The sequence below is a fragment of the Perognathus longimembris genome, chromosome 18 (genome assembly GCF_023159225.1).
Source record: "Perognathus longimembris pacificus isolate PPM17 chromosome 18, ASM2315922v1, whole genome shotgun sequence".
Taxonomy (NCBI): Eukaryota; Metazoa; Chordata; class Mammalia; order Rodentia; family Heteromyidae; genus Perognathus; species Perognathus longimembris.
The window spans coordinates 12,501,872-12,514,391 of record NC_063178.1 but is presented as its reverse complement, the minus strand read 5'-3'; the positions used below and the strand labels follow the sequence as shown (position 1 = coordinate 12,514,391).

General features: G+C 45.6%; 1 protein-coding gene across 1 annotated transcript; it reads left to right on the top strand.

The window, feature by feature from the left end:
- The first annotated feature begins 5,989 nt into the window (after positions 1-5,989).
- On the top strand, positions 5,990-11,544 carry Acbd7 (acyl-CoA binding domain containing 7). Its single transcript, XM_048367766.1, has 4 exons — positions 5,990-6,029; positions 10,890-11,007; positions 11,119-11,181; positions 11,268-11,544. Exons 1-4 carry the CDS (start codon positions 6,018-6,020, stop codon positions 11,345-11,347), a joined length of 273 nt encoding a protein of 90 aa, XP_048223723.1. The 5' UTR covers positions 5,990-6,017; the 3' UTR covers positions 11,348-11,544.
- The last annotated feature ends 976 nt before the right edge of the window (positions 11,545-12,520 follow it).

The following is a 12,520-nucleotide window of genomic DNA, read 5'->3' as shown; positions in this document are numbered from 1 at the left end:
GTCCTTTGTCCCTGTGTCCATCGCATGCCTGCGCGTTGCCCGGCAACGTGATCATCCAATAAGTGGGGTCCGAAGGGTTCGGTAGGCCTTGAGCTCGCAGTGGAAGAGAAAGGGGCTGGAAACCCTTCGGAGACAGTGCTCCGGAATGTTCCACCAAGTGTCTGCCATTGTTGCACCCCCCTTCCCCCCAAGATGGGGACAAGTTCATGAATAGAGAGGTTAGGCAATTGTGGACAATTGGTAAAATAATCGAATTGCATTTTAGGGACTAAGAAGTTTGAAACTGCTGCTCTACACTTTGTAAGAATTGAGAAGAGAGTAGGTTGCTTCTGGGGTACCCTAGGAAACCAACCTCCCTCCTTTCTTTCCTTCCTTCCTTGCTTCCTTCTTTCCTTCCTTCTTCCCTCCCTCCCTCCCTTCCTGTTCTGAGGATCAGAACGATCTATCCCTTGCACCACACTGCCAGTCATTGAGAGAGGGAGAGACAGACAGAGACAGAGACAGAGAGAGATGGGGAGAGAGAGTTTGCCAGTGCTGGAGTTTGAAATCAGGTCGTCTTGCTTTATAGGTCGACCTCTACCACCACAGTGCCTCTAGTTTGGCTTTTTGGTGGTTAATTGGGATGGAATCTCCATCACTTTTGCTTGAGCTAGTTTCTAACTTTGATCCTCATATCTCAGCCTCCTGCATGGCTTGCATTACAGCAGTGAACCGTAAGTGACCAGCTACTCTGGTTATTTTGGAGATAGACTATTGAGCTCTTTGCTTGGGCCAGCCTGGACCATGATACACCCTCTTATACTTCCTACTGTAGCTGGGATGACAGGCCCGTGTCTCCAGCCTTTTCTTTTGAGATGAGATCTCATGAACATTTTTTTTGTCCAGACTGGCCTGGAAGTGAAATCTTCCCTATCTTAGCCTCCCTCATAGCTAAATAACAGGCAGGAACCCTCATGCCCACCTACTGGTTGAAAGAGGGTCTCAAATACTTTTTGCTGAGGCTTGCCTCAAACTTTGATCATCTTTATCTCAACTCCCAAGTAGTCGGGATCACAGCTGGGAGGTACTGCACCAGGATTGTTTCCTATATTTTCCGTTTTCAACATTTACATTGCACTTAACCACAAAATAAATAAAATAAAAATTGGGTCAGAGATAATTTCCAGGTTACACAGGAGAAAGTGCAATGTGAACTTTTACTACAAGTAGATAAGCAAGAAAGTGGTACAGTGGGTTTGAGAGTATACGTAGGTTTTTGTTGTTGTTATTGTTATTGTTTCAAAAACTCAATCATGTTAGCTGAGCACTAATGGCTCACGCCTGTAATCCTAGCAATTCAGAAGGCCGAGATCTGAGGCTCACAATTCAAAGCCAGTTTGGGCAGTAAAGCCTGTGATGCTGTTATCTCTAATTAACTACTACACAAAAAGTAGGAAGTAGAGCTACAGTGTTACAGCAGTAGACTTAAGCACAAAACCTCAGGGACAGCACCAAGGCCCCCAGTTCAAGACCCAAAGCTGGCAAAACAAAACCAATATTAGTTCCCCATGATAAACTGAAAACATCATGCAGTTCCCAAAACAAATATATATATATATTCAAAGCTACCGTGGAGGGCTGGGAATATGGCCTAGTGGCAAGAGTGCTTGCCTCATATACATAAAGCCCTGGGTTCGATTCCCCAGCACCACATATATAGAAAATGGTCAGAAGTGGCGCTATGGCTCAAGTGGTAGAGTGCTAGCCTTGAGCAAAAAGAAGCCAGGGACAGTGCTCAGGCCCTGAGTCCAAGGCCCAGGACTGCAAAAAAACAAAAACAAAAACAAAAACAAAACACAAAGCTGCCGTGGAGACACACACCTGTAAATCTTAACACCTAAATGAGGCAGGAGGACCCTTAGTTTCAGGCCAGGCTCAGTCTGGACTACATAGGAGGTTCCAAGCCATGACTGGGCAATAGGACAAGACCTTATCTCATTAAGCAAGAGGAAGGATGAAGAGGAAAAAGAGAAAGAGGAAGAGGAGATGTCTAGAGTAATGGGAAGAACATTTCTATGAATATTTTTCCCCTTATAGTTCTAGGTTTATAGCAGATTATCAGTCTTTAGGTTACATAGCTCTGGAGCTGGGTTACCTAGTTTGAAATCTTAACTTCATGATTAGCATATGGCCCTCGGTGACTAATTATTCTCTACGAAGTTATAAAAATAGTACTTGCTGTGAGGATTAGAAGAGCTGATCTATGTAAGTCGCTTAGTCGCTTAGCATCTTGCCTGGTCCATAGTAACTGCACGGTAAAGTCAACTGTGATGAATCCAGTGACAACTGTAGCAGAATTAAGTTAATAAAAAAATAAATACAGCTTCTATGATTTTAGGGCTTGTATTCTGTTTTAAGATGACAAAAAAATGCCACACAAATTTTGTTAAAATGAATAGCTACATTTGAAAGGTCATTTCTCTCCCATTTGTATTGTATGCAATAAAATCCAGCTTTAGGCAAGCACTGGTGCCTCACGCCTGCAATCCTAGATACTCAGGAGGTTGAGATGGAGGATCGTAGTCTGAAGCCAGCCCTGGTAGAAAGGCCTGTGAGACTCTTATCTCCAATAAACTACTCAGAAAAAGCTAGAAGTGGCGCTGTGACTCAAGTGGTAGAGTGCTAGCCTTGAACAAAAAGAAGATCAGAGACAGCACGGAGGCCCTGAGTTCAAACACACACACACACGTCCAGCTTTTAACTTACAGATTCAGTATTCTGTACTGAATAGTCAATTTTACATTGATGTATGTATGTTTGTATGTATGTATGTATTCATTCATGTAGGTGATGAGGCTTGAACTCTGTGCCTGAGTTCTTCAGCTAAAAGCTAGCGCTCTACCACTTGAGCACCACAGCACCACTTCCGGTTTTCTGGTGGTTAATTGAATCTCACAGACTGGCTGGCTTCAAACCTGATCCTCAGATTTCAGCCTTCTGAGTAACTAGGATTACTGGTGTGAGTCACTGGTGGCTGGCTAAGTTTTACTTTTAATAATAGCTGTTACTTTATCCTTTAAAATATCAGGGCTGGTCACCAGTGGCTCATGCCTCTATAACTCTAGTTACTCAGAGACTAAGATGTAAGAATCTCAGTTTGAAGCTAGTCATGGCAGACAATTCCATGAAAGTGTTATATCCAAATAACCAGCAAAACTTGGAAGTGGAGTCATGGCTCAAATGGTAGAGTTAATGCCATAAGGACAAAAAGCTAAGCTTATCAGGCCCCAATACATGCCTATCAGGTGTTTGAATAACTTACAAATGCTTTGAATAACTTATGAAAGTTTTAACTTTTGAAAGGTTGTACAAAAAAACTATTGTATTTACAAAAATGGCACAAAAGTGAATGCAACAGTCAGGTTATTCTGTGTATGTGTGAGTCCTGGGGCTTGAACTCAGGACCTGGGTGCTGTCTCTGAGCTTTTTTTTTTTTTTTTTTTTTTGCCAGTCCGGGGCCTTGGACTCAGGGCCTGAGCACTGTCCCTGGCTTCTTTTTGCTCAAGGCTAGCACTCTGCCACTTGAGCCACAGCACCACCTCTGGCTGTTTATCTATACATGTGGTGCTGGGGAATTGAACCCAGGGCTTCATGTATGCAAGGCAAACTCTCTTGCCACTAGGCCATATTCCCAGCCCCTGTCTCTGAGCTTTATATGCTCGAGACTAGTGTTTTAATGCTTGAGTCATAGCTGCATTTCCAGCTTTTTGGTGGTTAATTGGAGACAGGAGTCTTACAGAGTTTTCTGCCTTGAATAGCTAGGATTACAGTCATGAGCCACTGGCTCCAGGCAACCATTAGATCCTTTTCCCCTTAAGGCATGCTAACCTTTGCTCTATGTGTGTTCTTTATTTTATTTTATTTTATTGCCAGTCCTCTGCATTGGACTCAGGGCCTGAGCACTGTCCCTGGCTTCTTCCCGCTCAAGGCTAGCACTCTGCCACCTGAGCCACAGCGCCCCTTCTGGCCGTTTTCCATATAAATGGTGCTGGGGAATCGAACCGAGAGCTTCATGTGTAGGAGGCAAGTGCTCTTGCCAACAGCCATATTCCCAGCCCCAAGATTTGCTTTTTAATCTTTTCGTTGGAAGTGGACTTATTTCACCATAAAAATATACTTCCTATCTTGTGTTGATATTATTTGGGGTGGTTCATCGGAAGTAAGAGCCTCAAGGACATCCCTGCCCCAGCTGGTTTCAAACTGTGATCTTCAGATCTCAGCCGCCTGAGTAAAACACATTTTCAAAGAGGAATAAAAATGAGTCAAATACAAAAGTAGCATGCTTAAATTTTATTATTATTATTATTATTATTATTATAAAGGCAGTATACAGAGGGGTTACAGTTACATAAGTCAGGTAAAGAGTACATTTCTTTGTGGACAGTGGCGCCCCTTCCCTTGCTTTCTCCCAGCTTCTCCCTCTCTCAGCTTCTCCACCTGGACCCACAAGTTAGGTAGTTCATTTTCAGCATAATGTCTGGTGAGTACCACTGCTGAGTTTTGTCCCTCCGTTTCTGTGCCTCCTTGCCCTCTCAAAGACAGATAAAGGAACAAATGACAAAAAGAAAAGAAAAATAACAAAAAAAACCCCTCGTTTCCATTTCCTGGAATTCATTTAGACAAATATTCTTTTATATGATCAGCGGCATGTAGGCATTGTGCCTTTGTTCTCATCCCCTAAGAATATCCTCCTTCAGTCTTACTGTGTGTATGAATGCCTAGTGTCCTGTTTCATTCATCATTTTTGTTTTTGTTTTTGTTTTTTTTGGCCAGTCCTGGGGCTTGGACTCAGGGCCTGAGCACTGTCCCTGGCTTCTTTTTGCTCAAGGCTAGCACTCTGCCACTTGAGCCACAGCGCCACTTCTGGCCGTTTTCTGTATATGTGGTGCTGGGGAATTGAACCCAGGGCCTCATGTATATGAGGCAAGCACTCTTGCCACTAGGCCATATCCCCAGCCCTCATTCATCATTTTTATCTCTTTTTTGTCAATGTTTATTTTTCATATTCATTATTTATTTCTGTTAGTTGTGGGACTTGAACTCGGGGCTTGGGTACTGTTCCTAACCTGTTTTGCTCAAGGCTAGTGCTCCACCATTTGGGACCATAGAGCTCCACTTCTGGTTTTCTGGTGATTAACTGGAGATCAGAGTCTCATAGACTTGCTTGCTCAGGCTGGCTTCGAACTATGAGCCTCGGATCTGAGCCTCCTGAGTAGCTAGGATTACATGCGTGAGCCACCAGTGCCCGATTGTCCCAGTGCAATTTAGATCTGGCTTCCATAGCACATGCTTTAGGGGTAGGGGCTCTTCTGGTCACTGATTGCATTGTTCGACATTCAAATTCACTCTCTTAGGAGGAGTCACATTTCTCCAGGAATTGGAAATGGACTCCTCACGCAATCAGGAGATCATTTCCCCACTGCCCAGATTTCTAGGAATCATGGAAGAAGCTGTTTCCAAGGGGAAGGAATCCCAAGTGAGGTCTGGGCCCCGGGGAAACCTCTCTGGGGTTCCTGCAAACAACTGGGAGCCGGGGGTTCTCACACCTGGGATCCTAGCTAGCTACTCAGGGGGCTGAGATCTCAGGAGCACAGTTCGAAGCCAGCCCGGGCAGGTAAAACCACTCTTACTTCCAAGTGATCACTAAAAAGCTGATGGAAGCTGTGACTCGAGTGATAAGAGTGCCAGTCTTGTGTGGAAGGAGGCTCAGGGACCGCGCCCACGCCCTGAGTTCAAGCCGGCACACAGCAGGGCAGGCCAGGGGCGAAGAAGAGTTTTTGATGGTTCTGGTCTTTCCAGGGCCAGCAAGTCTCCTGGACCAAACCCCGCCCCTCAGCTCCCTCAGCCAATGAGGGCCAGCCTGGCTCGGAGCTCGGCCAATGGGAGCAGCCGGCAGCGAGGCGCCGGGCCCTTAAGGAGCGGCCCCGCGGCGCGGAGTCCCAGCGCTGGGGGAGCGGTGGCTGCCCGGATCCGTCACGATGTCTCTGCAGGTAACGGGACCGCGGGCGGCGGCGCGGGAGGGATGCTCGGGCCCAGAACCGAGCCTGCGGGGCGGGACAGGGCCAGACAACCCCTGGGCAGCGGCTGCTGGCCTTCCTCACAGCCCCCGGCCCGCGCCAGGAGCCCCCCACAGGCGATTGCCCCACAGCGTGCAAGGTGCATCTGCTGGCAGGTTCGCCATGGCGACGCTCCCGGGCCCCAGGGACGGGTTTAGATTACCGAGTGGAAAATAAGCAGGAGCCGAGCACAGGGAGCCCAGCTCCAGCCTGCTCCTTGCGCTCGGCCTCAGCAGAGCTTTGGGAAGACCCGACTTAGAAACTGGGTCCGATTGACTTGCTCACTGTGGACAACGTTGGAGAGAGAGCACAGGTGGAGAAATGGCCCCCAGGAATTCCTGCACCCAGGCACTAAGCGCCAGTACCAGGGTCGAGGACTCCTCGTGTCACTGCCCTGTGTCTCGGGTGCACTGATGGTCGCACACACGTAGGCGCTTGCAATACAGCTGCAATGCTACTGCACCAGCGTTGTTTCTGTGCCGAACTCTATTCCGAGCAATTTCTCAGCATTAAATATTCTGAGAAAATATAACTTTGCAATGCATAACATATCCCGGAATGCGCATACTTCTTTAACAATCTCCTTGAGTAAGATGTTACCTTGTTGAAGATACTAAAAGCACATCCTTAAGAGTCGTGAAAGAGTGCCTCATGCCTATAATGTCAACTACTTAGGAAGTTGAGATCTGAGGACCCCAGACAGAAAAGTTCATGAGACTCCTGTCTCCCATCAACCACCAAAAAGCCAGAAGTGAAACTGTAGCTCAAACCAACCAGCCTTGAGCAAAAAAGCCAAGGGATAGCACCCTGACCCTGAGTTCAAGCCCAGGACCAACCTGGGCATAGAGCATGTGTATATGCGCGTGTGTCCCTCGCACGGAGTTGTCAAGGTTCAATCCTGTGCCTTGCCCCTTCTTAGCCTGTGACATTGTTTGAAGAGACTGTGACGTGAACATCTAAAACAGTGTCAGGCGTAGAATAAATGCACAGTAAGAACACACTTGTTGAGCATTTAGATATCTTTGTATGTATGAGCTAGGTTTGAGTCGTTTTGAACTTTCTTCAAATCCAAAGACTTGAATAGTTACTTTTATTTATTTATTTGTTTGTTTGTTTTTGTGCTGGCCCTGGGTCTTGAACTCTGCTCAGGGCCTGGATGCTCTCTCTGAGCTTCTTTTGTTCAAGGCTAGCTCTCTACCACTTTGAGCCAGAGTTCCACTTCCAGCTTTTTCTCATGGTTAAGAAGAGAATCCTATAGACTTTCCTGCCATGACTGGCTTTGAACCATGATCCTCAGATCTCAGTCTCCTGAGTAGCTAGGATTACAGGTGTGAGCCTCTGGCACCTAGCTTCTATTTCTTTATTCTAGAGGAAGTAATATTGCCAGACTTTTCTGGAAGCAACAAAGTAAATGAAATTTCTAATTCAGCTATCATTTCCCAATCTAATTTGAAAATGCAATATGTTTGTTTACCTCATTAGGAGAAACTAGCATCCATCCTAAGTGCACATATTTCCTTCCTAGCTGATGCTGCGAAATCACTCCATGAGGTTGAAATTCCTCAACAAATTCATGAATCCAGCTCCGTAGGGCACAAAAGTTACCAACTGGAGACTAGTGTTGTCCATAACTTGGTTCAAAGGAAATAGCAATATGTGGTTAGCAATATGTGGTATCACCTGTGTGATACTCTTCTGTTCCTTCTAATACCTACCCACTTATTAATCCATCTGACAGTTTGCTAAACAGCCTGAGGGGCTCAGATCTGGCTCTACCACCTACTAGTAGTCTGCCAGGCTTGGCTGTAGATACAAGGTCAATATGTATGCCTGCCCTTAGTTATGAAGTATGTGGAGGAATAAATACAATTTACAAGGCTTTGAGTTTCTAGTACATTTCAGCCTGCCTAGAGCAGCTTTTCCTGCCCTTGTCCACCAAAGAAAACCAGCACCTGCTCCAGGCTTGGCAAAGCACCATCTCATTGCTCCATCTGTCTCTGGGAAGGCTCTGTAGTGTCTTCCCTCAGGGCTGACAATCCTGACTCGTTTCCATGGCTGTGGCTCCTCCTCCTTTACAAGACAGTCACCATTGACTTGCTCATCTCCCTCTGGCTCTGAGCTCCTTCAGGCAGACTGCCTTAGCCACCGCCAGCACTCCATCATGAACCTCCAGGACATTGTTACCTGGGACCCAGGAGGGAGGCAAAGCCCCTCAAATCAAATCAAGCATATTTGCATTCTTCTTGCCCAGGGCTAGTGGCTCACACTTGTAATCCTGGCTAATCTCAGGAGGCGGAGATTTGAGGATTGTAGCTCAAAGCCCTGGCAAGAAAGTTAATGGGACTCTTATCTCCAATTAAGCACCAAAAAAGCCAGAAATGGAGTGATGGCTCCAATGGGTAGAGTACTATCATTGAGGAAAGAAAGTTCAAGGACAGTGCCCAAGCCCTGAGTTCAAGCCCTAGGATGGGTACCAAAAATAAAAAAAAAAAAAGAGAAAGAAGAATATTTGCATTCTATGTATAATCCTAATATACCCCACACCAAGACTGACACAAATCAAGCATCTCTGATCCAAAATGCGTGGTCAAAGTATTTCAGATTTTTTGTTTTCTCTGTTCAGACCTTGGAATATTTGCATGCACATAAAATGGTTTAAGGATGGGCTACAGGCCTAAATATGTTACATGTAAGTCTTATTACATGTAGAGTCATAGAGAATATTTTTCTCACACCTATGTTTTGTGTGATGACAGATGTGGAATTTTCCATTTGTGACATCATATCAACATTCAAAAAGTTTCCAGTTTGGGGACATTTCAGATCTGGTTGTTTTTGTTCTGTTTTGGTTTAGGGATGGTCCACTCGATCTGCAGTGGCGTTTACTCGCTGGCTTGTTTGTTTTGTTCCTCTGAAGCAGCATCTCAGAGGAGATGGATGCTTTGTGTAGAAGTCCCACAGCAGTATGCCTCAAAGTCCAATTCAGACCTGAGGGGGTATGTGTGCAAAGCGAGTCCCCACCCCCATGGCAGTCCATACTTGGGCTCAGAGAGGGAGAGACCCCAGGGCACAGGGGATCTGGGAGCAGGAACACATCCAATTCCGGTGCCAGGAAGGGCAGGCTGGACCGAGAAAGCAGGATGCTAAGTGCTGCTCTGAAGTGGCAGTGGAAGCTGTCAGGGCTTCGCCCTTTTGTAGAGGAGCCCAACACATCCGCTAGGGGACTTCATGGCTTTGTAGTCTTGAAAGTATGAAGAACAGCTTTCCACCTGCTCCTTCCTGGAACGCAGGACGCTCACGTGGCTTGGGAGAAACCTTAGAATACTAGTCAAGGCTTGGCTTTGCCAAAAAGGAATTGAGCTGGTGTTACTGGAGAATGGTGTAGGACAGAACTCGTCAGCAACCAGTACCCCTGAGATAGGATGTTCCCAAAGAAGACGATGCCTACCTCTCCTGCCCTGGGTGGCACACGCGAGCACTTTAATTTTATTCTTATTATAGACACACAATACATGCCCCTAATAGAAAACTTGGAGAATATAAAAGGTTTTAAAAGAAAACAGGAGAGGTTGTCTCCAGTATTTGGTATAGTGATAGAAAGCCTCTAATTCCCCCCAAGATATGCTTTTTTTTATCCCAATCCTGAGACTTGAACTCAGGACCTGGGTACTGTCCCTGAGATTCTTTTGCTCAAGGCTAGCACTCATCCTCTTGAGCCATGGCACCACTTCTGGTGTTTTCTGTGCATATGGTGCTAAGGAATCGAACCCAGGGCTTCGTGCATGCTAGGCAAGCATTCGACCACTAAGCCACATTCCCAACTCTTCAGAGTTTACCCATGATGGGGTAGGCCACATTTCCCACTGAAGCACATTTATATATGAGGTTCTGCTAACCAATTCTGTGCAGAAAGGAAGGACAAGCAATTCAACTAAGTGAGGAATCTTGCCTTAGAAATCAGTCATTGCTCTACCTAGGAATGTGTGGCCGACACTGTAGAATGTGGGTATACAGTCTCTGAGAGGGGGTGCCCAGGACTAGCATCCTGGGGCAGTAAAGTCAGCATTTAGGAAGAAGAAGATGGTATCAGAAAAGCTATCTTGAGTGTTAGGCCTCTTTAAAAACTGGACCTCTTCAATAATAAGAATGTTATTTTGAGCCAGGCACCTGTAACTCTAGCTAGTCAGGAGGCTGAGAGCTAGAGAATCATAGTTCAAGGGCAGTTGGTCAGAAAAGCCCATCTCTGAAGTAACTGGCAAAAAAAACAGGCTGGAAGTGTGACTCAAGTGGTAGAGGACCATGTAAGCCAGCAAGCCAAGAGAGTGAAAAGCCCTGAGTTCAAACCTCAGAGAATTTTATTTTGTCAGGTACAGGCCCAGAAAGGTACTTAAGAGTCCAAATAAATTAGGATAATTCTGGGGGAAACTGAGTAGTAATAATTCATTTCCATTGGAAACCCTCTTCTTTGAGTTGCCACTCCTTGGTGGGAAAAAGCTGGAAATTATGACAGGCATGCATAGTGTGAGCAAATGCACTCTGGGGTTCCTTTTTTTTTTTTTTTTTGCCAGTCCTGGAGCTTGAACTCAGGGCCTGAGCACTGTCCCTGGCTTCTTTTTGCTCAATGCTAGCACTCTGCCACTTGAGCCACAGCACCACTTCTGGCCTTTTCTGTTTATGTGGTGCTGAGGAATCGAACCCAGGGCTTCATGCAGGCTAGGCAAGCACTCTGTCACTAAGCCACATTCCCAGCCCCTGGGCTTCCTTTTGAGTTTGTGCCTTTGTTTCTTGCACCAGGCTGACTTTGACAAGGCCACAGAAGATGTGAGGAAGCTGAGAACAAGACCGGAGGATGATGAACTGAAGGAACTCTACGGGCTTTACAAACAGGCCATCATTGGAGACATTAACATTGGTATCGTAGCAGTAGCATCATTTTGAGAAACACTCCCATGCTGGCTTGAACACGGTTGACAGGTGTGCACCACACAAAATATACCTGACCATCTGTCTCTTTTCTTGGCAGCATGTCCAGTAATGCTAGACTTAAAGGGCAAGGCCAAGTGGGAAGCCTGGAGCCTCCAAAAAGGTGCTTAACGCTGACACCCCGTTCAAACAGCCCCTCTCAATCTTCCGCAGCACCACTACGGAGTTAACCTGTTCCTATCTTTCCAGGGTTGTCCAAGGAAGACGCCATGACTGCCTATGTTTCTAAAGCAAAAGAGTTGATAGGAAAATACGGAATTAACAGTTGAGCAGAGCAGAACACTTCACCGTGGTGTTATAACCTGTGGGTTAGGGGGAAATGCAATGTGAACGCTGTAGATTGTAGATTTTTGCGCTTAGCAAATTGTAATGTTTAGTTAACTAAACTTGACTACTTAAATCAGATGACTTTAAAAGTTCTTTATAAGACACTTGTTCTGGACATATGTATATAAAAACTTGACAACTATGACTTATTTGGCTTATCTGTACTTGTACCGTGAGCTAGTCCTATTGCAGAAATAAAAAGTTTATTAAGATTAATAGGAGCAAGCTGGGTGCTGGTGGCTCACACCTGTAATCCTAGTTACTCAGGAGGCTGAGAAAAGTCCATCAGACTCTTCTTTTTTTTTTTTTTCATGGTGGTGGTTGTGGGGCTTGAACTCACAGCCTGAGCTCTGTCCCTGAGTGCTTTTGCTCTAAGCTAGCCCTCTACCACTTTGAGCCATAGCTCCACTTCTAGTTTTCCGGTGGTTAATTGGAGAGAAGAGTCTCATGGACTTTCCTGCATTGGCCTTGAACAGTGATCCTCAGATCTCAGCCTCCTGTGTAGCTAGGATTACAGGTATGAGCCACTAGTGCCCAGCAAATCCATGAGACTCTTATCTCTAATTAACCACCAAAACAAAAAGGTGGAAATGAAGCTGTGATTCAAATAGTAGAGCACTAGCCTCAAAAGAAGTCTCAAGAGACAGTGTCTAGTTCTAAGTTCCAGCCCTAGGGTTGGTGTATGCGAGTGCACACGCGTGTGCACACACAGAGACAGACACAGATTAATAGACACTGACTATAGTGATGCATGTCTGTCATCCTAGCACTCAGGAGGCTGAGATAAGAGGGTCACAAGATTGAGGCCAACCTGGAGTATACAGTGAGACACTGCCTCAGAAATCAAAGGAATTAACAGCAAGATGCTTCCTTTGGTCACCATGAAGTCACATGTATTCCTGGCTCCATTCCTTACCCCATGACTTCCTTACTAGGTGCTGTGGGGAAATATTGGTTAAACCTTATCTGTACTTACTGGAAAAGTGACTCAGTCCTATCAAGCCTTATCTGTAGAAGGAAAATAGTATTACTTCCACAGAGTTGTTGCAAGGGTTATACACTATAAAAATAAACAAAAGCTATATACCACAAATAAGTTGAAATGTTTTTCTAAA

Bases quoted from the DNA above. Each gene is read 5' to 3' on its own strand.
- Acbd7 (XM_048367766.1), top strand. The intron at 11,008-11,118 runs GTATCGTAGCAG...TTTTCTTGGCAG, and splicing joins CATTGGAGACATTAACATTG to CATGTCCAGTAATGCTAGAC. The intron at 11,182-11,267 runs GTGCTTAACGCT...CTATCTTTCCAG, and splicing joins AGCCTGGAGCCTCCAAAAAG to GGTTGTCCAAGGAAGACGCC.